Source organism: Orcinus orca, chromosome 1 (genome assembly GCF_937001465.1).
Source record: "Orcinus orca chromosome 1, mOrcOrc1.1, whole genome shotgun sequence".
NCBI lineage: Eukaryota > Metazoa > Chordata > Mammalia > Artiodactyla > Delphinidae > Orcinus > Orcinus orca.
In genome coordinates, this window is record NC_064559.1 from 197640252 (window position 1) to 197666647 (window position 26396).

The 26396-nt window shown below is 47.7% G+C and overlaps 1 protein-coding gene and 1 long non-coding RNA gene across 9 annotated transcripts in view; both read left to right on the plus strand.

The window, feature by feature from the left end:
• The first annotated feature begins 3079 nt into the window (after positions 1-3079).
• Positions 3080-15882, plus strand: LOC125963817 (uncharacterized). Of its 2 annotated transcripts, XR_007476231.1 has the most exons (3): positions 3618-3689; positions 7253-14162; positions 15002-15882. It is a non-coding gene; the product is annotated as an uncharacterized LOC125963817 (long non-coding RNA). The 2 variants fall into 2 exon arrangements; XR_007476230.1 differs by lacking the exon at positions 15002-15882 and having other exon boundaries at positions 3080-3689; positions 7253-14614.
• A 4736-nt stretch (positions 15883-20618) lies between these two features.
• Positions 20619-26396, plus strand: part of TMCO4 (transmembrane and coiled-coil domains 4) — a 77650-nt gene continuing 71872 nt past the window's right edge. For 2 of the 7 annotated variants that reach the window (XM_049707297.1, XM_033433131.2), the window contains exon 1: positions 20623-21673. In XM_049707297.1, the coding sequence (XP_049563254.1) occupies positions 21504-21673 (170 nt within the window). In that variant the 5' untranslated portion in view covers positions 20623-21503. Of the gene's footprint in view, positions 21674-26396 lie in introns of all 7 variants that reach the window. The other 5 variants (XM_049707307.1, XM_049707311.1, XM_033433128.2 and 2 more) reach the window with 5 other exon arrangements.

Sequence of the window (26396 nt, forward strand, 5' to 3'; positions counted from 1 at the left end):
TAGCTCAGTGACCCTGCCCAAGTTATTTAACCCCGCTGAGCCTCAGTTCTTTTCTCTGTGAAGTGGGGCTAATAATAGCACAAACTGCATAGGATTAAATGATATAAAGTATGTATGGGACATGGAGAACCAGCCACAAGGATAATGGTCCCTGAACAATATTCATGGTTATTTCTGTAATTTCTGGAAGAATCAAATCCAATCAATTGGTTCTTCTAAACCTGATGGAACACCAGAATCACCAGGGCAACTTGTTAAAAATATAAACTTCTAGGCTTCCACACCCCTGAGAAATTCTAAACTGGTTTGGTGAGGGGCAGGACCCAGGAACCTATGCCTCCATGATATACTTTTATTGTGCCTAGCCCATAGTAGGCACTCAACAAATACAGGCCCCTTCCCCGACCTGGACCGTTGAAACAGCTTCCGAAGCAGTCACTCGCGCCCACTCTTATCCATTAGTCCACCACCAAGAGCCAGTGGGATCCTTTGAAAAGGTGAAAATATGTCACATTGCTGCCCCAAGCCCTATACAACTCTCCATTTTATACAGATTAAAATCCATAAACAAGGCCCTACATCAGTGGCTCCTGGGCACACGTTAGAAATACCTAGTGAGCTTGTGAACAATAACTAGGCCTGGCCTGACCCCAGACCAACAGAATCAGAATCTCTAGGGGTGGGGCCCAAGCAGGGTTGCCAGATAAAACAGAGGACACCCAGTTACATTGAAATTTCAGATACCCAATGAATAACTTTTTAGTATAAGTATGTCCTGGGAAATAGTGGGACATACTTGTACTAAAGAAGTATTTATTTCTTGTGTATCTGAAATTCCAGTGTCACTGGGTGTCCTGCATTTTCACTGGCTAAGCCTCGCAACCCTAGGCCCAAGCATCAGCCTTTTTATAAAGCTCACAGTGACATGGCCCTCGTTGCCTCTCTAAGCTCATCTATTCCTCTCCCCCAGCTCTCTCCACTCCAGCCTTTTCCTTGAAAGTGTCAACCCCCTTCCTCCTCTCCACAGCTTTGCAGTTGCTGGCTGCCTGTGAGACAGGCTGGGACCTGGGACCTGGGACCCTTTGCTGCAGTGCTTACACCTGGACAAACGTCTCCTCAAGGAACAAAATACAAAGAAACTATAAGGGACTAAAAATAACTGCATGCATGTGCAGTTGGGGCAAATTCTGGACAACAAGATACAAGAAGACCAAAAAGCCCAACCGCCACTTCTGAAGAGCTGGAAGCAAAAGCAGGGTACTGCGCATGCCCCCTGCACACACCACCAAAGGGGAGGGCAGATCCCCTAAGCCACTCCTCCGGCCTGACCCCTGGACCCGCCCCTACATTTACCCCACGAAAGGAACCAGCTTGCCCCCGCTCAGGGATCGAGCGAGGGAACCTGTTGCTTGTCCTTGCTCCCCCCTGTTGCAGCAGGGACCCCAATAAAGCCTTGCCTGAATTTCTTGTCTGGCCTCTTATCAATTTCCATTGATTAAGGAGGCTGAGAACCCTGGTCAGTAACACCTGGGATGCTCTGTCTATGCCAGATGCCAGCAAGCCTCCCTGACCACTGCACCCTCTCCCCCAGGTTCCCCTCCCCTTGCTTTACTTTGTCTTTATAACACTTACACTGATGGATTATCTACCTGTTTGGTTATTATTGTCCATCTCCCCTCCCTCACAAACTAGACTGTAAGCTCCGTGACTTTGCTGGAAACACTCTGGTTCTTTCCTTGCTGTATCTGCAATGCCTAGAACCTCACCAGCTACTCAGTAAATTCTGGTTGAATTAGTTAATGGTGATGAAAAGGCTTTTCCTTCCAGCACGAACCCCTAACCATTCCTTCCGGAGGAGCTGACGGAAGACCTCTTAGCAGAAGTATCTTTTACCAAGAATGAAAGCAGCTAATTCTTACTGAGCATGTCCTGTGTGCCAGACACCATTCAAAGCACTTTACCTGCATGTCCTCATTTCATCCTCATGACAGCACTGGATGGGGTCATAATTATCCTCATTTTACAGAGGAGGAGAGTAAATTCTTCAGTGTCCAACACCAAACCTCAAAAATCTCAAAGGCATACACCAGAGGGGTAAATATACTTTCTCCACCTTTCCTTCCTGTAGCCTTCATTCCGGATTAGCTCCCGTGTGCTGTTCAGTGGCGGGGACTGAGGTGAGGGATGGGCACTGGGCAGGGCTGTAACAGATCCAAAGTCTGGAGTCAACAGTGTTTAACACAGAACCTCTCTCGAACTAGAGACGGGGCAAGGCTGTTGTGCAAAATGGTGCCTGGTCCCACAAAGCCAATCCGGCTAGAAGGGGCCAGCGGACACTGAACGAAGGAGGGATGGCTGGAAGTTTTCTGCTGGCGTCCACTTCCATGTGGTTATTAATACTGCAACTGACAAGACCCACGTGCTGAGATATAGCCCCTATGCCCCTGAAGGGTGCACGCTACTAACCCATTTGACCCTCACAATGGCCTTGTAGGTAGGTAGAGCTGCTGTTCTTGGTCCTGAGTGGCCAGTGGAGAGACGAGGAGACAGAGGCCTAGAGCATTCCACAAGAAGCATGAGTCACAGACTTTGTATTGGAAGCTGGTCTCCGACCCTGGCCAGTGCCTTTTCTGTTTACGGTACTGGGCTATCTTTACCTGGAGAAACAGTAAAAACCTTGTGGCCACAATGATTCACACTCCAGCTCTGGCACTCATCATTAGTTCTGTGGCTTCTGCACAGCCTCGACCTGAGCCTCGGTTTCCTTTCGTGTAGCACAGGTGTGATGAGATTCACAGGACTGCTAGAGGAATGAGATGCATTCATGCATTCATTATACGATTCTGAGCACCTATCAAGTGCCAGGCACGGTCCCTGGGGCTGGGCACACAGCAGAGGACTCTCCAGGCTTTTAAATTCTAGTGGGGATGGCAGGCAATCCACTGCCAACAGGAAGATAAACCAAACAATTCCACAGAGTGAGAAGTACTGCGATTGACACAGAACAGGACTGCACGCCAGGAGTGGGATTCCCCAGAACTTAGAACAGTACCTGGCACATAGTAGGTGCTCAGGAAGTATTTGTTCTCTGGCTGAACGTGCTGGGTGGTCAGGGAAGCCTCACAGATGCCACCCTGCGTGGACACCGGAGTGGAGAGCTGGGGCCACAGGGCCAGGCACGGGAACCTCAGACGCAAAGGCCCTGAGACCAGACCAAACTTGGCGTTAAAGAAACTGAAAGAAAACTCAGGGAGCGCATAGATATCTCATCACGCAGTAAACTTCCAAGCACTGTATACACATGCGGGAAGGCTGTTTCTGTGCCTGGTTCTTCGATTGCAACTGATTTACTTTTGACGACCGAGCCCCTGGCAAGCAGTTTCCGCAGAGCCGAAGCCCTGTGGCTTCCCCGAAGGCGAAGAGACCCACAAACCGAGTCTCGTGCCGGGCTGGCCCGTCACTTCCTGAAGCCGGCACCCTCTGGCGGGCTGGCGGCGGGGCGAGCAGCTCGGGACACGCATTTCGGAGCCCGGAGCCCGGAGCCCGGAAGGACCAGGCGCGCACGGGGCGGGCGGCGCGGCGTCAGGACCAGTCGGGACCCGCGCGGGGGGAGGGAGGGAGGAAGGGAAGGAGGGGCGGGGCCGGGGCAGCCGGGCAGCCTTCGCCGTCGCCTTCGCCGCCACCTTCAGGTAAGAGGCCCGCTCCCCGCGCCACCGCGCCGGGTCCGCGCGGGGAGCCCCAGTCCCGGCTGGCTCGGCCTGCGGACTCTTTGCCCCCGCCCCGCCCTCCGCGCCGACCTCCCCGGAGTCAAGGCCTCCGTGTGGTTGCTTGTTTTCCTTCCGAGCCGGAAGTGCACGTAGGAACCACACGCCCGGGCAGCAGATGGGGAAACTGAGGCCGGGCGCAGCACTCAGGCGTCCCCTGCCTCCCTTGATAAATGAGGACGCTGGTCCGGGCCAGGGAGAGGAAGGGACTTGCCCAAGGTCACCCGGGGTCAGTGGGCTTCCACTTGGCTCACGCGGCCCCTCCAGCGCCCCTCACCCCCCCCCCCCCCCGCCTTGCCCCTCCAGACCTCTGAGCTCACAGGACACACCTAAACTCAGAATTCCCCGAGGGACGGGGGAGGGAGGTTGGGAATAACCTCTGCAGAAAAGCCCCGGCCCCAGTGTCACAGGGAGCCCAGGTCGCCTCATCCTGACCCCTGCTGTTAGAGGAGGATGAATTACTGATACTAACTTTGGAGTGGATTTTACACCTGGGTAAGCTGAGGCTCAGAGAGATGAGGGAATTTCCCCAAGACCACACCGCTGGGAAGGAGGTCACGATACGAACCTGGGTTCCCCGACTCCACAGCCTGACCCAGTGCCTGGCACAGAGGAGGCCAGCACAGTGCCCGCTCTCTGCCCTGCTCAGCCCGGCACAGGGAGTCGGGACCACAGCTGGACTAGACTGGGGGCCTTGGTCTAGACACTACTGCCTAACATGGAGTAGGAGTCAGCAGTTAGTTCTCTTTTCCCCTAACTCGGTGTTCGTTTCAGGGCAGAAACATGAAGCCTTCTAAGCTTTGGGGGCATCCAGCAAATATTTATTGAACACCTGCTGTGTGCCAGTGTGTGCACTGTTGTTTGTTTGTTTTTAACATCTTTATTGGAGTATAATTGCTTTACAATGGTGTGTTAGTTTCTGCTTTATAACAAAGTGAATCAGTTATACATATACATATGTTCCCATATCTCTTCCCTCTTGCGTCTTCCTCCCTCCCACGCTCCCTGTCCCACCCCTCTAGGTGGTCATGCACTGAGGAAACAGCAGTCAACAAGACAAGTGGTGCCCTGGGGTGCAGGGGTGGGTGGGGTACATTCCAGAGGGTGGAGTAAAACACGACCCTTCAGCCTGAGGGGCAGGAGGGGAAAGGCTGAGCCTAGAGGAGGGACCTTTGGAATCTTCTCTACCAAGAAGTCTGAGAAGAGGGCGGAGAGAGATCAAACCTCACAGCCTCAAGCCCTCTGAGCCTCCAGCCCCCCTGGGCCTGGTTTGAGATGCTCTGTCAGCCTGAGCTCCCCCGACCCACCGCCCAGGGATTTGGGGGAGAGGGCCTAGGTGGGTAGAGAGTGGGCCAAAGGGAGCCCTAAACTGACCTCAGAGCCTGGAAACCTAGCTGTGTGATCTTGGATATGTCATTCTACCTCTGTGGGCCTGTTTTCTTATCATAGAATGGGGGTCATAATACTTCATAGCATAGATGATGCTATGCCAGAATGCTTCAGAAATGGGAAAGCAGGGTCCAGAGTGTGGCCCCTATCAGAGACCTTTTGCCAAATCAGGCGTAAGCAAGGGGGTAGTGTTTACTTAGAGCATATTTATTTAGAGACCCTAGTGACCCTGTTGATAACCTGCGAGTGCTCTCAGTAAAGAAATACATGAGGCAGAGGGAGGGTGGCTGAGTTCAAGGCGAGGAGGTTGAGGCTCCCTGCTCGGCTCTCTCCGGAAATAGAATGCTTACGTCACTGTCAGCATTTCAACTTTTTATTTTTTTATATTTTCAGCATCTTTATTGGAGTATAATTGCTTTACAATGGTATGTTAGTTTCTGCTTTATAACAAAGTGAATCAGTTATACATATACATATGTTCCCATATCTCTTCCCTCTTGCGTCTCCCTCCCTCCCACCCTCCCTATCCCACCCCTCTAGGTGGTCACAGAGCACCGAGCTGATCTCCCTGTGCTTTGCGGCTGCTTCCCACTAGCTAGCTATTTTACGTTTGGTAGTGTATATATGCCCATGCCACTCTCTCGCTTTGTCACAGCTTACCCTTCCCCCTCCCCACATCCTCAAGTCCATTCTGTAGTAGGTCTGCGTCTCCATTCCCATCTTACCCCTAGGTTCTTCATGACCTTTTTTTTTTTCTTAGATTCCATATATATGTGTTAGCATACGGTATTTGTTTTTCTCTTTCTGACTTACTTCACTCTGTATGACAGACTCTATAAGTCCATCCACCTCACTACAAATAACTCAATGTTGTTTCTTTTTATGGCCGAGTAATATTGCATTGTATATATGTGCCACATCTTCTTTAACCATTCATCCGATGATGGACACTTATGTTGCTTCCATCTCCTGGCTATTGTAAATAGAGGTGCAATGAACATTTTGGTACATGACTCTTTTTGAATTATGGTTTTCTCAGGGTGTATGCCCAGTAGTGGGACTGCTGGGTCGTATGGTAGTTCTATTTGTAGTTTTTTAAGGAACCTCCATACTGTTCTCCATAGTGGCTGTATCAATTTACATTTCCACCAGCAGTGCAAGAGTGTTCCCTTTTCTCCACACCCTCTCCAGCATTTATTGTTTCTAGATTTTTTGATGATGGCCATTCTGGCCAGTGTGAGATGATATCTCATTGTAGTTTTGATTTGCATTTCTCTAATAATTAATGATGTTGAGCATTCTTTCATGTGTTCGTTGGCAGTCTGTATATCTTCTTTGGAGAAATGTCTATTTAGGTCTTCTGCCCATTTTTGGATTGGGTTGTTTGGTTTTTTGTTATTGAGCTGCGTGAGCTGCTTGTAAATTTTGGAGATTAATCCTTTGTCAGTTGCTTCATTTGCAAATATTTTCTCCCATTCTGAGGGTTGTCTTTTGGTCTTCTTTATGGTTTCCTTTGCTGTGCAAAAACTTTTAAGTTTCATTAGGTCCCATTTGTTTATTTTTGTTTTTATTTCCATTTCTCTAGGAGGTGGGTCAAAAAGGATCTTGCTGTGATTTATGTCATAGAGTGTTCTGCCTATGTTTTCCTCTAAGAGTTTGATAGTTTCTGGCTTTCATTTAGGTCTTTAATCCATTTTGAGCTTTGTTTTGTGTATGATGTTAGGGAGTGTTCTCATACTTTTACATGTACCTGTCCAGTTTTCCCAGCACCACTTATTGAAGAGGCTGTCTTTTCTCCACTGTATATTCTTGCCTCCTTTATCAAACATAAGGTGACCATATGTGCGTGGGTTTATTTCTGGGCTTTCTATCCTGTTCCATTGCTCTGTATTTCTGTTTTTGTGCCAGTACCATACTGTCTTGATTACTGTAGCTTTGTAGTATAGTCTGACATCAGGGAGCCTGATTCCTCCAGCTCCATTTTTTGTTCTCAAGATTGCTTTGGCTATTTGGGGTCTTTTGTGTTTCCATACAAATTGTGAAATTTTTTGTTCGAGAAGAGCTAACACCTATCCTTCTCAAACTCTTCCAAAATATAGCAGAGGGAGGAACACTCCCAAACTCATTCTATGAGGCCACCATCACCCTGATACCAGAACCAGACAAAGATGTCACAAAGAAAGAAAACTACAGGCCAATATCACTGATGAACATAGATGCAAAAATCCTCAACAAAATACTAGCAAACAGAATCCAACAGCACATTAAAAGGATCATACACCATGATCAAGTGGGGTTTATTCCAGGAATGCAAGGATTCTTCAATATACGCAAATCAATCAACGTGATACATAACGAATTGAAGGAGAAAAACCATATGATCATCTCAATAGATGCAGAGAAAGCTTTCAACAAAATTCAACACCCATTTATGATAAAAACCCTGCAGAAAGTAGGCATAGAGGGAACTTTCCTCAACATAATAAAGGCCATATATGACAGACCCACAGCCAACATCGTCCTCAATGGTGAAAAACTGAAACCATTTCCACTAAGATCAGGAAGAAGACAAGGTTGTCCACTCTCAGCAGTATTATTCAACATAGTTTTGGAAGTTTTAGCCACAGCAATCAGAGAAGAAAAAGAAATAAAAGGAATCCAAATCGGAAAAGAAGAAGTAAAGCTGTCACTGTTTGCAGATGACATGATACTATACATAGGGAATCCTAAAGATGCTACCAGAAAACTACTAGAGCTAATCAATGAATTTGGTAGAGTAGCGGGATACAAAATTAATGCACAGAAATCTCTTGCATTCCTATACATTAATGATGAAAAATCTGAAAGTGAAATTAAGAAAACACTCCCATTTACCATTGCAACAAAAAGAATAAAATATCTAGGAATAAACCTACCTAAGGAGACAAAAGACCTGTATGCAGAAAATTATAAGACACTGATGAGGGTTTCCCTGGTGGCACAGTGATTGGGAGTCCGCCTGCCGATGCAGGGGACGCGGGTTCGTGCCCTGGTCCGGGAGGATCCCACATGCCGCAGAGCAGCTGGGCCCGTGAGCCATGGCCGCTGAGCCTGCACATCCGGAGCCTGTGCTCCGCAATGGGAGAGGCCACAGCGGTGAGAGGCCCGCGTACCAAAAAAAAAAAAAAAAGACACTGATGAAAGAAATTAAAGATGATACAAATAGATGGAGAAATATACCGTGTTCTTGGATTGGAAGAATCAACATTGTGAAAATGACTCTACTACCCAAAGCAATCTACAGCTTCAATGCAATCCCTATCAAACTGCCACTGGCATTTTTCACGGAACTAGAACATTTCAACTTTTAGAACCCTTGCCATCACATGTACTACATCAGACAGATGTGGCTAACTTTGCAGCTTCCTGAGTCATCTTGAACAAGCTAAGTGACCTGTGCCTCATCTGTAAAATACCTGTCCCCAAGGTTGTCATGGGGGTGAAAGCAGCCAAAGCCACAAACAGCCCTGTGTAGAGCTGCCACTCTGGGAGCCTTTTCAGTTTTTAAGCCCAAGGCCTGGGAGTGGTTGGATGGGCACAGTTGACCGCATAGGTTGCCATAGCTCAGCATGTACCAGCATGAGCACTGTTTAGACGCTGGAGGTACAAGCGGTCAACAAGACAAGTGTTGGCCTGGTTGGGGTGACGGGGAGGTGCATCAGGGTCACAGCCTGGAGAATTTCTCACGAGCCTGAAACCATCTCTCCCTGCACTGGTACCACCAGGCTACAAGTGGCTGGATCAGGCTCCTGGGCCCACACATGTGGGACCTGAAAAATGTCATTAGGTGCTTTATCATCACTCTGTCCTTTATGACCTGAGGGTTTTGTAAATATTGCCGTACGTTTTAAACTGGGGCTACAGATGAAACAGGGGCCTCGATGCCACGTGTTACAACGGGCAGAAGGGGACTGGGGAGAGGATATTATCCACTTGCCACTCAGCCGCCCTCCACTTGGCAGCCAGACCCATCTTTGGTACCGCCATCCACTCAGAATCCTTCTGTGGCTTCCCACTTTCTTAGCATAAAGAACAAAACCCTTAACACGGCCCATAAGGCCCTGCAGTCTGGGCCCCACCTACACCTGGCCTCCTCCTCCAGCTGCATCTCTGATCACTTTATCAGCAGCCCTCTGTGCTCAGGCATGCTGCTCCCTCCAGCCTCAGGACCTTTGCACGTGCTCTTCTAGACCGTTCCTCCTCCCTCATCTCCCTATTCCCAGGTTAACACCTGCTCATCCATCAGATCTGAGCCCAACCTAGACTTGCATTCCAAGTTCCTCAGGCCACAGGACATCCCCAGGTGTGTGGGAGGTTTAGCTCAAGGTGGAATTATACACTATATATTGCTGGGATTAATTTCAGCCTGTACCCTGTCACCCACCCAACCCCCGCCCCCACACACACACACCTTGCAACTGTAACCCTCATGACTTCCAGGACTGGTCTCAGTTTGCTCATAGGTGCTCAGTAATGAAGTCTACCTTTGGGAGTAGCTCTTGAGCAAATATTGGGACCTTGCTTTGTATAAAACCGTATTGTCCTTCATCAAAAAAAAAAAAATGCTGAAGTCACTTCTTAGTTTTGGGGGTAGGTGTTCATTCATTCATCCTTTCACTTACTCTGCCAGGCACTGTTCTAGGAGCCATCAGGGAATGTGCCACAAAAGCCACTGCCCTCAAGGAGCTTTCTCTAGTGGGGCCACAAACAAATAAACCTGTAACCCGTTGTCAGGTGGTAGCAAATTTGATAAACAAAAGTCACGCAGGGTCTGATGGGAGCAGGCAGTGGTGGCACCTGCTGTCTTAGACCTGGATGAATAAGGAGGGAACTCTGCTGGGGAGGTGGGGAAGCACAGATGTTCTGAGTGGCATCCACTCCCACCCTGAGCCTCCTTGTCGGGGAAACAGGCACAGGGGCAACCAGCCTTTATACCTGAGAGGAGGTGAGGCAGCCCAGAGAAAGCCTGGTGGGATGTTGGGGGTGGCTTCAGAGGTGGCAGGCTGGACAAATCCAGGAAGCCTCGTGGCAGTTCCTGAGACCCTTTAGTAAAGTGGAGAAGAACTTGGGTTTGAAGTCACACATGCCTGTGCAGGGTATGTCCTACCTGGTCCTGCCTTTTGCCAGCTATGTGGCCCTCACCTCTGTGAGCCTCAGTTTTCTCGTCTGTAAGATGGGGACAGTGTTAATCTCTTCCTTGTAAGGTTGTTGTGAGGCTGAAATGGGATCAGGATGCTTTTGAAGAAGGGCACCATTTGGACATGAGGACCCACATCAAGAAAAAAACAGCATGAGGTGAGGCCCTAGATGAGAAACCCAGCATGGGCTGGAAGCAGCAGATGGTTCAGTTTGGGGCAAGGCTGGCTGGAAGAAGGGAAGTGGAAGAAAACAAAGTTGAAAAGTAGGGTTGTTACTGAGCCAAGCTCAGCTCCGCTCACCCACATGTAGTAAAGCCAATCTACTGACACTGGGTTGTGGTGAAGGAAAGCTCAGCGTTTATTGTAAGGCTCCAGACAAGGAGTCTGGGGAAGTCAATGCTCAGAAAAAGCCAAACTCCCCGTTGGGTTTCAGGGAAACTTTTTTTTTTTTTTGATATATAGTTGATTTACAATGTTGTTAGTTTCTGGTGTATTGCAAAGTGATTCAGTTATACATATGTGTGTATATATATATATATATATATATATATATATATACACACACACATATTCTTTTTCATATTCTTTTCCATTATGGTTTATTACAGGATATTGAATATAGTTCCCTGTTATAGTAGTACCTTGTTGTCTATCTATTTTATATATAGTAGTTTGTATCTGCTAATCCCAAACACCTAATTTATCCCTCTCCCATGCCCATTCCCCTTTGGTAACCATAAGTTTGCTTTCTATGTCTGTGAGTCTGTTTCTGTGTCGTAAATAAGTTCATTTTAATCATATTTTAGATTCCATGTATACGTGATACCACGTGGTATTTGGCTTTCTCTGTCTGACTTACTTCACTTAGTATGATAATCTCTAGGCTATCCATGTTGCTGCAAATGGCATTATTTCATTTTTTATGCTGAGTAGTATTCCGTTGTGTAGATATATCACATCTTCTTGATCCATTCATCTGTCGATGGACGTTTAGGTTGCTTCTATGTCTTGGCTATTGTAAATAGTGCTGCTGTGAACATTGGGGTGCATGTGTCTTTTTTAATTATACTTTTCTCCAGATATATGCCCATGAGTGAGTTTGCTGGAGCATATGGCTACTCTGTTTTTAGGTGTTTTGTGGTTTTTTTGTGGCCACACCATGCAGCATGTGGGATCTTAGTTCCCTGACCAGGGATCAAACCCACACCCCCTACAGTGGGAGCGTGTAGTCTTAACCACTGGACCACCGGAGAGTCCTATTTTTAGTTTTTTAAGGAACCTCCATGCTCTTTTCCGTAGTGGCTGCATCAATTTACGGAGGAGGATTTTTGAAGGCAAGATGAGGAAGGGGAGTCACGGGGTGTGTAATCAGCTCGTGCACGGTTCTCTGATTGGTTGATGGTGAGGTAACGGTGTCACAGGTGTTAACGTTATCAATCCTCAGGCTCCAGTGGGTCTGGGGGGCTACATGCTCATGGTCATCAAGTAGTTAACTTCTTGCATTTGGTGGGGGTTTTAGCATCTGTAACACAACTCAGGAAATGTGCATCAGATTCTGTTATCTAGGTACCTCAGAGAGGAGCTAAAGATTCTATGACTGCCGTATGGCTGATTTACTGTTCAAATTATTACCCGTTCTCCTGGCACAACTACTTCGTTTGTCACTACACAATCCTTTCAATCATTAATTCTTGAGCCAGGCTTTTGTGACTCAGAGGAGGCCTGGGAGACTACCGCTTTTCCATAAACAAGAGGCAGGCAGAGGACACGGGGGAAGGCGTCTGTCGCAGGAAAGCCCCACGGGGTCCTGCTCGGTTCAGGGTGTTAACCTGTGGACAGATGGAGCTAGTGAGATTCTAATTCGGAGGTTCTCAAATTGTGTTTGAAATCTTTGGGGCCACCTCAGTGTATAAACTAGACCAAAGAGGAGCCGTGTAGCATCGTAGTTAAGATGGCTGCCCTTGGGCTAAGACCCAGGGACAAGTTTAAATCCCACATCACTTATCCAGTGACCTTGACGTTCATTTCTCAGGGCCTCTTTCTCCATCTGTAAAACAGAGATAATAGCACCTACCTGGTAGGATTATTGGGAGGAAATGAGATGATGCATGGAAAGGGGTGGCATTTACTAACATTGGCCAAGTATTGACTGGTACGATTTTTTTAATTAAAAAAATTTTTAATGGTGATGAAATAGACACAACATAAAATTTGCCATCTTAACCATTTTGAAGTGTGCAATTCAGAAGTGTTAGGTATAATCACATTGTTTTGCAGTCGATCTCCAGACCATTTCAACTTGCAAATCTGAAACTCTGTACCCACTAAACAACAACTTCCCATTCCCCCTCCCCCAGCCCCTGGCAGCCCCCACTTTACTTTCTGTCTCTATGATGTTGCTTACTCTGAGTACCTCATATAAGTGGAGTCATACCGTATTTGTCTTTCTGGGACTGGTTGATTTCACTTAGCATAATGTCCTCAAGGTTCAGCCATGTTGCAGTGTGTTAGAATTTCCTTCCTTTTTTAAGGCTGAATAATGTTCCATTGTATGTATATAACATTTTGTTTATCCAGTCATCCATGGATGGACACTTGGGTTGCCTCCACCTTTTAGCTATTATGAATAATGCCGCTATGAATATGGGTATACAGATATCTTTTTGAGACCCTGCTTTCAGTGCTTTTGGGTGTGTAGCCAAAAGTGGCATTGCTGGGGCATTCACTGTTGAAATTTGGAGTTGGGCATGGATGGCTCCCCACTGTCTCTCCTCTTGTCCATCAGAGTAAGAGAGGTCCCTGGGACCTTGTGGAGCAGTTTGAAAACCAGTAGGTCAAATGAACCATTAGAGATTTTGCCATTTCTCCCCCTTCCTTCCCAGGAAGACTTCCCTCTTGAATTGTTTTTTAATTATCCCTAGTGGAAACCACCCTTCATTCAGCAAATATTTATGAGTGCCTGCTATGCTTCCACGTGGGCAGAGGGAGAGATAAACAATAAGCAATAAACATAAACAAGGAAAGGATATAGTGTGTCAGACAGTGATGCGTGCTCTGGACCAAGCAGAGGAGCCAGTTAAAAGCGATTGGGATGAGAGGCTGGGGGCAGCATGGCTTCCCTGAGCTGTGAGATTTGAGCAAAGACTGGAAGGAGATAAGGGAGTTGGTCATGTGGTTATCGGGGGAAGAGCACTTCCGGCAGAGGGAACAGCCAGTGCAAAGGCCTTGAGGTGGGAGCATGCATGGTGGGATCCAGGAGCAGCAAGGAGGATGGTGTGTCTGGAGCAGAATGAGTGGAGGGGAGGGGAGGGGAGGAGAAGGGTGCGCTACATATGGCCCGGGTGCCTTGATGGTGACTGTGGGTGAGAAGGGAGTCACTGAAGGTTTGGAGCAGGGAAGGCACATGATCTGATTCTAGTTTGAGGTGGAACTTTCTGGATGCTGTGGGGTGGATAGCTAGGGGTGAGGGCAGAAAGAGGCGGGAGACTGGTGAGGAGGCTCCTGCCAGAGAGATGATGGCAGCTTGTACGAGGATGGGAGTCAGGGAGGAAGGGTGCAATGATAAATGTGGACAAAACGTCCTGCAGCCTGGGCATCCACCCCGATAGCACACTGTTACCCTCCCTGCGCCAGCACCCCGCCCTTCCTCCAGGCCGCTGAAGTGAGGTTGGGATGGGAACTTGCCCTCCATGCCAACATCCCTTTTTTTTCTTTTGGTCTGTAGTGGGATTGTCCAAAACCCTCTGGGTTCTTCTATGTTGGAACTGTTGCCATGGAAACCTCCCGAGTTGCTGCGGTTACCACTGACCTCCAGTTTAACTTCCAGATAGAGGTATAGAACGAATGGGTTTGTCTCCTAAAATGCTGAGAGTGGGGAGTCAATTGGGCCTGCGTAGAATCTCCACTTCTAGGACCATGTCAAGATTGTCTTACTCTGTGTGTGTGTGTGTGTGTGTGTGTTTTAACTTTGGACTACAATCTTCAGAGTTTCTGGCTTAAGAACAGTGCTGTAGCTGTATTTGTTATAAAGGATTTCTTCAGCCAGATGTTCTTCCTTCTCCTTCTTGGCTCCAGAATAATTAGTCCTCAGCCTTCCTGTGACACGGTAGCTATCTCTCTGGTAATGATTATCTCACTGTACTGCAGACTCATTAAAAAATGCAGCCGTGGCCAGTTAACTCAGAAAAAGAGGAAGAGAGAGAGAAAAAGAACGTCACCCCCGACCCCCACTGGGCTCCCCCCCACCCCACAACACACACACACACACACACACACACACACACACACACACATCAAATTTGACCTTGGCCTTTACTGACTGCTCCAAGTTAAAAAAAAAAAAAAGCCACAGCTGACTCACGTGTAAGAAAAACAAAAGAAGTTCATTCTTGCATGAGATCTTCTAAAGACCCAGGTCCCGGAGTTTTAAGGATGATTTAAAGGATTTTCAAGGATGATACTGACCACATTTGATTTTCTCCTTGGTGCTGACTTTGGAATTTTTTCTTGTTCCAAGAAGAAATCCCACTGCATCGTTTATGGTGTCCGTCAACAAATGTGGGTTGAGCACCTCCTGTGGGTGCCTGCAGAACCCAGGTCAGATGTTTGGGAATGACCGTCTACCTCCACTACTGACAGAAATAACCCAGTCCGTGTTTTCTTTGGTGACAGATAACGTGACTGGTGAGAGAAAAATCCTGATTGTGGTGCATCAAAACGTGGTCCCGCTCCGGACGAACCGCTTCCGTCCCACTTCTGGGCCTTGCAGCCTCGCCGTTGACTGGTGTCCTCACCATGTACATGTGGTTTCCCTGAGAGTTGGGGCCCTCCTGGGTCAGGTGTGGATCTTTCTCAGGGTTCCTTGGTGTCTTCACGGCACTTGGGCAGAGACAAGACCCCCAGGGAGTTGGGACTTACTCCATCCATTAGGGATGTCCTGAGCCCAGGGTGCTGCTGGACTGGCCCTGTGCACACGAGGTGGCCCCAGGCACACAGACACTGCTAGCCCTGATCAGCGGGGTCTTTTTCTCACCACAGGAACCCAGCTCGCTCTCTCAGAGTCAGTCCAGCTTCTCAGACGTATTTGAGAATATCAGACTGGATCCTGGTCCCTAATCAGAACAAGGGGTGGAGGCCCCCGAGGACCAGCATACACAGTTTAGGTGTCACACCACCCACGGCTGCCACCACACTCCCTCAGCTGGAAGAGTCTGGGGCCCATCCCTTCCGCCTGGACAGCCCATGGCGTTGGAACCCTGGACTCCTCCATCCCACCGGCATGGATGGCTGAGAATTGCCCTTGTCCATCTTGTTGATGACAAGACCTGTTGGTCAGAGGAATGGGACTTCACTGTGACCTGAGCCCCACTGGCTCAGCTGGGCCACATGGGGCCAGGGCTTTCTGAGACTAAGCACTCCCCTTCTAGGGATCAAGAACACAGCTGTTGGGCTTCCCTGGTGGCGCAGTGGTTGAGAGTCCGCCTGCCGATGCAGGGGACACGGGTTCGTGCCCCGGTCCGGGAAGATCCAACATGCCGTGGAGCGGCTGGGCCCGTGAGCCATGGCCGCTGAGGCTGCGCGTCCGGAGCCTGTGCTCTGCAACAGGAGAGGCCACAACAGTGAGAGGCCTGCATACCGCAAAAAAAAAAAAAAAAGAACACAACTGTTTTTAATTCTTTAAAAAAAAAGTTTTTATTATAAAGGCTCTAATAAGCTCATGACAGAAAATGTTAAAAATTCAGAAAAATAGAAAGAATAAAAATCGATTACTTCTAGGCCCACAGCCCCACCACCAAGAGACAAGGATCATTAGCATTTTGATGTACTGCCTTGTGATCTTTTTGCTCTGTGAAACATTTTTTAAAAACATAACTGGAGGGCTTCCCTGGTGGCACAGTGGTTAAGAATCCGCCTGCCAGTGCAGGGGACACGGGTTGGAGCCCTGGTCCGGGAAGATCCCACATGCCGCAGAGCACCTAGGCCCATGTGCCACAACTACTGAGCCTGCACCCTAGAGCCCGCGAGCCACGACTACTGAGCCCGCACGCCACAATACTGAAGCCCGTGGGCCTAGAGCCTGCGCTCCGCAACAAGAGAAGCCACCGCAATGAAGCCCGCGCACCGCAACAAAGAGTAGCCCCCGCTCGCCGCAACTAGAGAAAGCCCACGCGCAGCAATGAAGACCCAACACAGCCAAAAATAAAAAATAAAATAAAACATAACTGGAATCGTACTGTATATCCAGTGGTGTACTGTTAACCACCTCCCTGGAAAATAGAATCCCTTCGTTTGTAGCACTTTCCATTTCTGTGGTGGAAATACTCCCTCTGTGGCCCATTTCAGGCTCCCAGCATCACTGAACACAGAGCTGGGAAGAGATGCCAGTATGAACCGGCATCAGTACACCATATTATAATTTAAAATCGTATCTATTTGTTCTGATCTTGTAAACAATACACAGTCATTATTGAAAATTCATAAAACTTGAACATATAAAGAAAAAACTAAAATCATCCAGAATTGGACAACCACCACCCCACCCCCCCGGCTTAGAGACAGTCACTGTCACCATCCCAGTGTAAGTCCAGCAGTCCCCTCTGTACAGATGGAGACATAAACAAAATAACTGTCTTCAGAGTTGAAAAGCAATACGTGTCTGTGACAGAATATTGGGGAAATCCAGAAAAGTCTCTGGTATCTCACCTTTCAGAGATCACTAACCTGATCTAGCGTGGAGTCCTAACCACTGGAACGCCAGGGAATTCCCCGGTAGATGTTTATTAAATTAACTAACTGATTGGTTTGGAGTGGAGGCGAATATCTATTTTGGATTTACTTAGAACTTAAGGTTTTCATATTCTCTAGTGACATCCCACCTTTCCTTTTTAAATAATTATAGATTCACAGGCAGTTGCAGAAGTCATACCAAGGGCTCCCGTGTACCCCCACTCAGCTCCCCGCATGGCCATTGCCTTTGAGGTTAAGTCGGACTCCTTAACTGGGAGGACTTGGTCCTGCAGGGTGTAGCCTCTGGCAGCTTCCCCTCCAACCTCATTTCTTCCCTCCCAACCTCTACACCGACCCATTGTCCAAGGCCTGGCTACACTAAGCATCCTTTTGGTTCTTCAAAAGCATCCTCTCTCTTCTCCCTCTGGGACTTGACAGATGCTATCCCCTCTGCCGAGAACATTCTCTCCCCACTGACCCCACCCCTGTCTGATGTCACCTTCTCTGGGAAGCCAATTCTGGGTTCCCCTCTTTGTATTCCTCTATCTGTGTTTTCTCCATCACAGCATTTATCCCACTGGGTTGTCCATCTAGCTCTACCACTGTCCTGTTTCTTCTACTGGAATACCCTGTCCCATCCATCTGCAGGGCTGTCCCCCTTACTTCCTGCAGGCCTCTGCTGGAGTGGCACCTTTCATCCGATACTGTTGTCACCCCCCGCCGTCCTGATCACTGCATATCCCCCTCTCCCTAACTGTTCACTGCCCAACTGAATGTTTATATATTTATTTATTTACTTACTTACTTATTTAGTGGACTGTTACATCCAGATCCTCTGAGTGCTAATCTCAGTTCCACCACTTAATAGCTATGTGATTGTGGCAAGTACTTAAATGATTTGATCATGATGTATTGGTGTATTATTGCCTGTCTCCCACCAGAATGTAAGCCCTTTGAGAGCAGGGAATTTGTCAGTTTTGTCCCCTGATTTGCCTCAAGGCCCTTTTCATTCATCCAGCAAGTAGTTATTGAATGCCTGCAATACTCCAGGGCCTGTTCAGAAAGCTAGGGTTACAGCAGTGAAAAAACAACCAGGGGCTGCCTCGAGAAGTTTATGTTCTACTTGTTTACACAAGTAAACAATATAATTTAAAAATATATTATTTAAGACAGGAGTAAGTCTTATAGAAATAGAACAGGGTGCTACGATAGAGAGGCAGAGTAGCATGGCCTGGGGAATCAGGGAAGGCCTCTCAGAGGAGGTGACATTCAGGCTAAGGCCAGAATGATGTGAAGGTCAAATGTAAATTGTCCCAGGCTGGGGGGAATGGCCGGTGCATAGGCCCAGAGGGAGGACCAGCTTGCATATTTGAGGAGCAGAAAGACAGCCAGCATGGCTATAGTGTAGTGAACAAGGCGGGTGTGGGGGCATGAGCTGGAGTTGAGAGGCGGGCAGGGGCCAGATCAGGACTCTGTAGACTATCATGAAAGGATTGGTGTTCATCCTGGGGTGATGGGAGGCCTTTGGAGGCCTTTAAGCAGGTGAGTGACGTGATTGGTATATAGGACAGCAAGGCCACTCAGGGTACTATGTAGAGAATGGATTATAGGGCATCAGGAGAGTATTTTGTTGAATGAATGAATGAATGAATTTGGCCTGAGCTGAGCTCTTCGTGCACTCAGCGCAACCCCCTGTCCCCTGTGGTTAGAGACAGGCCAGATCATCCTTCTCTGATTAGAAGGCCGTTTCTTCTTGAGCTGAGAACTAACATGGGGCTCCCCAAATACCAGCCCAATAAAATACCATCTTGGGTTCTTCTGGGTAATAGGGACAATTACCCCAGCTGCCAAGTGGCACATGGAGTTGTTTAAAGGTAGTAGAAATTGCTAAGCCTGCTACCATCAAGGCCAGGCGCTGCCCCCGGCGATGTCCTCAGTTCTTGGCTTGTTGCCGTCCTCTTTGCCCACTGACATGGTCTGCGCTGATTACCTGAGCCAGGGAAATCTGCTACAAACAGATCTCCAACTTGGGTTCCTGGAGCAACCATTGGAGGCCAGTCTTGCTGGGTGACATTGGGCATGGTCTTAACCTCTCTGGGCCTCAATTTCTCCATCTGAAACACCCTGTGCGGGTGTACAGGAGAGAACACGGGGTTTAGAACCAAAGTCTGGTTTGACTTTCATCACATACTTACTGTGTAACTGTGGGGAAATCGCTTGGCCTCTCTGAAGCTTATAGTTAAAGGAGAGAATCATAACGCCTCACATCCTACTTAACCTTACATGGTAGTTGTAAGAATTAAATGGATTTAAAGTGCTCTGTAAACTGTTATGTGCTGTCCAGATGTTGGTTTGTGGCTTTTAACTACCTCAGAGTTATTTTGAAAAACTGATGCAATATTAGTTGTGGACAGATTTTTAAATAATCCCTCCACGGAGGTGATACTTTGAGAACAAAAGATTTTATTGCTCAGCTGGATGAGAACAAATTTGTGGACCAAAGTCAGTGTGGAGTATGGGTATTAGACTAGAAATCTCTTGGCGATAAGACGAGTGTTCGAAACAGAGATGGTGGCCAAGAGCTCTGGCTTTGGGCTCTGGTCTGCCATTTACTGGCATGTGACCCGGGCCCAGTTCTTCTCTGAGCCTGTTCCCCTCCGGTGTGAAAACTGGATGCTATGGTATCAGTAGTACCTGGCTCGTAGAGTTGGCTGGGACCATGCATGTTAAAAACTGTAGCCCCAGGGCCTGGCATCCAGCAATGGCTCAATAACGTTGCCTCTTACTATTATTTATACACCTTTGCTGTGTGCCAGGCACTGTGCTGAGCATCTTATTTACTTGTCTGTTGATTCTTTTTACGCATTTATTTCTTCACGGCCATGTCATTTATTGCTTACACAGCTCTTCCAGACACGTACTGTTATAGTCCATTTTTAGGCAAAGGAATCTCAGTGCAGAGAGTTTGAGTTGCCCAAGGTCCCACATCTATGAGTTGGAGGCACTTAGATTCACACCCTGTCTGTCTGGTCCTGAGCCTGCATTCGTATCCACAGTGCCCTATGGTCACGGCTGGTACCCTTCCCAGCACCCGCTCCCAGGGCCCTTGGATGCCTGACTTGGCTTGGTTTGTCACTTCCCCAATCCTCCCCACCCATCCCTTCCCTTCTTCCCCTTCTGCCCCTGGGAAGGAAAGAGAATAAAAGGAGGGACAGAGGAAGGGGAAGGAGACCTTGCTCCCTCCCTTCCTTCCTTTCACTGAAGTATAACATACATAGAGTACACAGATCGTAAGTGTACAGCTCAGTGAATTTTTAAAATATATTTATGCCCATGTAATCACCACCTGGGTCAAGATATAGAACATTTCCATCACCCAGAAGCCTTGCTGTCCCCCTTCTAAGCCAATATTCCCTCCCACTGGCAACCTCTCTTCTGACGCTTCTCACTATAGATTGGTTTGACCTATTCTTCAAGTTCATGTAAACGTAATCCTACAGTATATATTCTCTGGTGAATGACCATCTGCTTACCATTGAGATTCACTCATGTTGTGGTGAGCCAAACTTCATTCTTTTCATTGCTGTGTAATATTCCATGGTATAAATCTGCATAGGTTGTCCATTCTGCTGTGGGTAAATGTGTGGGTTGTTTCATTTGGGACTATTATGAGTGAAGCTCCTATGAGTGTTTGTGTCTTTTGGGAGACATAAACCTTCATTTCTCAGGAGTGGAGTTGCTGGGGTGTAGGGAAGACACATGTTTAAATTTAGTGGATAAAGTCAAACCATTTTTCACAGGGTTGTACCAATTTACACTCCCACCAGCAGTGTATGAAAGTTCTATTTGCTCCTTATTCTCTTAGGATTGTAGGTCTTTTTAATTTTAACCTTTCTGATAGGTGAATGGTAGTATCTCATTGGAGTTTTAATTTCCATGTCTCAGATGGCTAATTTACACTCCCACCAGCAGTGTATGGAAGTTCTATTTGTCCCTTATCTTCGTCAGCACTTGGTATTGTCAGTCTTTTAATTTTAGCCATTCTGATGGGTGAGTAGCCGTGTCTCATTGGGATTTTAATTTCTGTTTCTCTGATGCCCAGTGATGTTGAACACCTCTGCGTGTGCTTATTGGCCATTGGATATCTTTTGTGAAGTACCTATTCAAGTCTTTTGCCCATCTTAAATTTGCCTTGTTTCTTTTTCTTAGTGACTTGTAGGAGTTGTTTTTACACTATGGATACAAACCCTTTGTGATATACACATTGAAAATATCTCCCCCAGCCCCAGTCTCTTAAAGATAATGAATAGAAGTTTTTAATTTGAATGAGGGCTAATTTATCTACCTTTTCTTTTATGATGAGGTAGTTTTTTGTGTCCCGTTTAAGGAAGCTTTGCCTACCTGCTGAAAGCATTTTTCACTGGGATTTCTCCCTGCAGGGCTGGAAATGGCCACCGGGGACAGGTCGAGCCAGAGGCTGCCCCAGGTGGCCGAGCCAGGTGTGGAAGGGGAGCCGCATCTGCCCACAGGCCGGGAGCTGACCGAGACCAACCGTTTTGCCTATGCCGCCCTCTGTGGCATCTCCTTGTCCCAGCTCTTTCCAGAACCTGAGCAAAGGTGAGTGCTTTTCTCTCACAGAGGGATGGTCATGCTTCTTCAGGGAGATGATTCTTGGCAGCCAAGCAGCCTGCCAGGTGTTACTGGACACTACAAAGAGGAGAAAGCCATTGTCCTTGCCTTCAAGGAGCTCACAGTGTGGTAGGGGGCTAGGGCATCCCTCATTCAGTACCCACTTATTTATACCTTCACCAAGCATTTAAGGAGCACCTACAAGCATTTCACCAGGCACCGTTTGAAGTACATGGAAAGTGGACATGAGTAAGACAGACAAGGCCGGGGCTTCCCTGGTGGCGCAGTGGTTGAGAATCTGCCTGCTAATGTAAGGGACACGGGTTCGAGCCCTGGTCTGGGAGGATCCCACATGCCACGGAGCAGCTGGGCCTGCGCGCCACAACTCTTGAGCCTGCGCGTCTGGAGCTTGTGCTCTGCAACAAGAGAGGCTGGGATAGTGAGAGGCCCGCGCACCGCGATGAAGAGTGGCCCCCGCTCGCCACAACTAGAGAGAGCCCTCACACAGAAACGGTGACCCAACACAGCAAAAATAAATAAATTAATTAATAAACTCCTACCCCCAACATAAAAAAAAAAAAAAAGACAAACAAGGCCGACACTATCCCTGCCCTCAAGTAGGACACACCCTAATAGGGGGATAAGATATCTACATTCAGTGAGCACTTACTATGTGCTGAGTGTAGTACAAGGCCCCATGGAGAAAACAAGGAAAAGCAAGGCCTGGCTTCTACCCTCCTGGTGCTTACAATCTGGTGGGGGGCGGGCACCCAAATGAGTGATTTTAACAGTGGACAAGTGGGCTGAGTGCCACGATGCATCTCAGGTTCAGTGACACTCAGTATATGGAGTCGGAATAGTAGAGTGGCTAAGAGCTTGGGCTTGGCCTTCAAGCCCTTCAAGGATTTTGCAGGGAGAGAGTTTGGAGACCAGAGGAGGGAGTTGTTTGGAGAAACCAGGACAGTGACCCAGAGGTGGAGGGACACAGGTGAGCTGGAGGGACACACGCAGTTTTGCTCAGGGAGAATGCAGTTGACCTGGAGACAGCTTGGGTGCTGTGGATGGGGCAGAGGGAGGAGCTAACTCTGGCCCCAAAGGTCCAGATGGGGAGGGGTCCTGGGAGGACAGAGATATCATTCCTGAGACAGGGAGTGATGGGTTGGGGGCAGGAGATGGCATCTGCAGTGTTTTCAAGAACCGCAGCCCTCAACCCCAGCCATGGTCCCCAGGAGTAAATTTCCCCGTGCCTTGGGTCTTACCTGGGTTTTTGTTTGTTTTGCTTTTTTTCTTTGTCCCTCCCACTGGCCCAAACCTTGAGCGTTTTCATCTCCTTGGGGGTCACTTCCAGGAAGCCTTCCCAGACCCTCCTCAGCCCCCCAGACAGGAAGCTTCTCCACCTGTCTGTCCAGTGACCTGTCACCACAGCCACCATGCTGCACTGTAACTCTTCCCTGAAGGGCAGGAGCTGCCTCGTTCATCTCTGAGTTCCCAGTGCCTGGCACACAGCTTGGTGTAACACACGCCCTCGGTAAAGGTCTGTGAAAAGAAGGGATGGATGAATACTGACTTTCTTGGCACAGGAGACATTCCATGGGATTTGGACTTAGATCTGGGTTCAAGTCCTACCCCTGCCACTTTCCAGTTACATGTGGCCTTAGGCAGTTTATTTAACTTCCCTATGCATCAGTGTCTTCATCTGTAGAATAGGGCTAGTGATACCCACCTGCTAAGTGATTACAAGAATCAAATGAGATGATATAGTTAAAGCACATAGCATCGTGTTTGGCCCACAGTAGGTGCTCAATAAATGGCGGTGCTTGCTGAGTCTGTGACGTAATTTATTTGTTCAATTTCCTCATCTGTAAAATGAAGACAATCCTGGAACTTACCCCTACCATTCAGGGTACTTTGGGCTGCAAGTAACAGTACACTGTACTAAAAGAGATTTAAATAATAAAAGTTACAATGACCATCATCAAAAAATCTAGAAACAATAAATGCTGGAGAGGGTGTGGAGAAAAAGGAACCCTCCTGCACTGTTGGTGGGAATGTAAATTGATACAGCCACTATGGAGAACAGCATGGAGGTTCCTTAAAAAACTAAAAATAGAACTACCATACGACCCAGCAATCCCACTACTGGGCATATACCCTGAGAAAACCATAACTCAAAAAGATACATGTAGGGACTTCCCTGGTGGTGCAGTGGTTAAGAATCCGCCTGCCAATGCAGGGCACAACGGGTTCGAGCCCTGGTCCAGGAAGATCCCACATGCCGCGGAGCAACTAAGGCCGTGCGCCACAACTACTGAGCCTGCGCTCTAGAGCCTGCAAGCCACAGCTACTGAAACCAGCGCGCCTAGGGCCTGTGCTCCACAACAAAGACAAGCCACCGCGATGAGAAGCCCGTGCACCGCAACGAAGAGTAGACCCCGCTCACCGCAGCTAGAGAAAGCGTGTGCGCAGCAATGCAGACCCAACACAGCCAAAAATAAATAAATAAATAAATTTATTTTTAAAAAAAGATAATGTACCACAGTATTCATTGCAGCAGTATTTACAATACCCAGGACATGGAAGCAACCTAAATGTCCATCAACAGATGAATGGATAAAGAAGATGTGGCACATATATACAATGGAATATTACTCAGCCATAAAAAGGAATGAAATTGAATTATTTGTAGTGAGGTGGATGGACCTAGAATCTGTCACACAGAGTAAAGTAAGTCAGAAAGAGAAAAACAAATACCGTATGCTAACGCATATATATGGAATTTTAAAAAGCAGTACTGATGAACCTAGTGGCAGGGCAGGAATAAAGAGGCAGACATAGAGAACAGACTAGAGGGCACAGGGTGGGAAGGAGAAGCTGGGATGAAGTGAGAGAGTAGCATTGACATATATATACTACCAAATGTATAATGGATGGCTAGTGGGAAGCTGCTGCATAGCACAGGGAGATCAACACAAAGCTTTGTGATGACCTAGAGGGGTGGGATAGGGAGGGTGGGAAGGAGGTTCAAGAGGGAAGGGATATGGGGATATATGTATACATATAACTGATTCACTTTGTTGTACAGTAGAATTAACACAACATTGTAAAGCATTTATATTCCAATAAAGATGTGAAACAAATTTTAAAATCTAAAAATAAATAAACAATAAGAGATTTGTTTTTCTCACTTAACAAGAAATCAGAAGGAAGAGAGTTCCAGCATTGATACAGCACCTCAAAAAGCCTTTGGGTTGGCTTTTGTGCAGTTCTCTTAGCCTCCCCCTCCTGATCATAAAATGGCTGCTGTAGTGCCATACATCACAGAACAAGACCCAAGGCCAAGGAACGAACGCCCAAGGAAGAGGAGGACAGGGATTCTCTTCAAGTCTCTCATCAGGGAGGAACTCTTTCCCGGGATACCCTGAGAAGGCTTTCCCTTTTGTGTCATTGGCTAGGTCTAGTCAAATGCCCTCGCCTCACCTGCAAGGGAGGCAGGGGAAAAAATAAAGGCACTTGACATACTCTGTCTCCGTCATGGGAGGGGGCTTCTACTGGTCAGGAAGAAGAGGCTGGGGAATCACTGCTGCTGAGAAATGGCCATCCATCAGAGAGGGTGGTCTTGAGGAAGGAACGTGTTGATGGCCCCTGCAGAGCCCGGCACAGAGCTACTGCCAAACAAACGTTGGATGTTCTCATTATTAATAATGAAACCACGTTCTCTATCTAGAGGTTAGAATATATCTCGTTGGATGTTCTGTTCCCAAGCAAGCCAGGGTCCCATCTCCTGCAAGGGTCCAACTCTCTCCCTGCTCTAGCCCATACCTGTGCCATGCATGGGAAGCTCTGTCTTTCCAGAAGCTTCTCAGATCTGATAAATCCCTACCTGATAAGCTGGTAGATAGGTGGGGGAAGAGTTCTGCATACTTTGTTCACATAAACAAATATTTATGAACCTGAACTGTGTGCCAGGCCTGTGCTGGGCACCGCCTGGGAGGGCACGTGGAGAAGTTGTTCTGTGTCCCCCACAAAATCCAAGTATGGTCTTAAGCACATGTGGCTGAGCTGGAAGCATCTGCCTTGGGAGCAGTTTCCTTCCTGTAAGTTACAATGCTCTATGCCACCTCTTTCCGCTTGGTTGATCTCAGTCTTCTTAAGGCCCAAAACACATTTTAAAACCAACCTCAATCTGGGTTGTAAATCCCAGATATGCTGTTTGGTTTCAGTAATCTTTAGAAAACATTCTGTGTTTATGTCCACATGGGGCATAAAAGCAATTCTTTAAAATATCTCTCTTCCATGCTGTAAGCGTCACAGACGCTCTTCCTTACAATGAACTCTGTTTATTAAACATGGAGATATTAATGGTGTAGAGCAGGGGTCAGTAAGCTTTGTCCGTGAAGGTCTAGATATTTTAGGCTTGCAAACCCTGTGGTCTCTGTTGCAGTCACCCAGCTTTGCTGTTGCATGTAGGCTAAAAGCAGCCGGGAGACAGCATGTAAAGGAATGTGCGTGCTGTGTTCCAATAAAACTTAGTTTCAAAAAAAAAAAAAGGGGCTGCAGCCCCCTGGTGTAGTTTTCCAGCCCCTAGTGAATAGGAGGAGCTTTGGACTAGGAGTCGGGAACCTGGATTCCAGATGAGGCTTTGCCCTTTCCCAGCCAGGAGACCCTTGATATGGTGTTTAACCTCCATAGCCCAGGGGCTCCATCTCAAGAC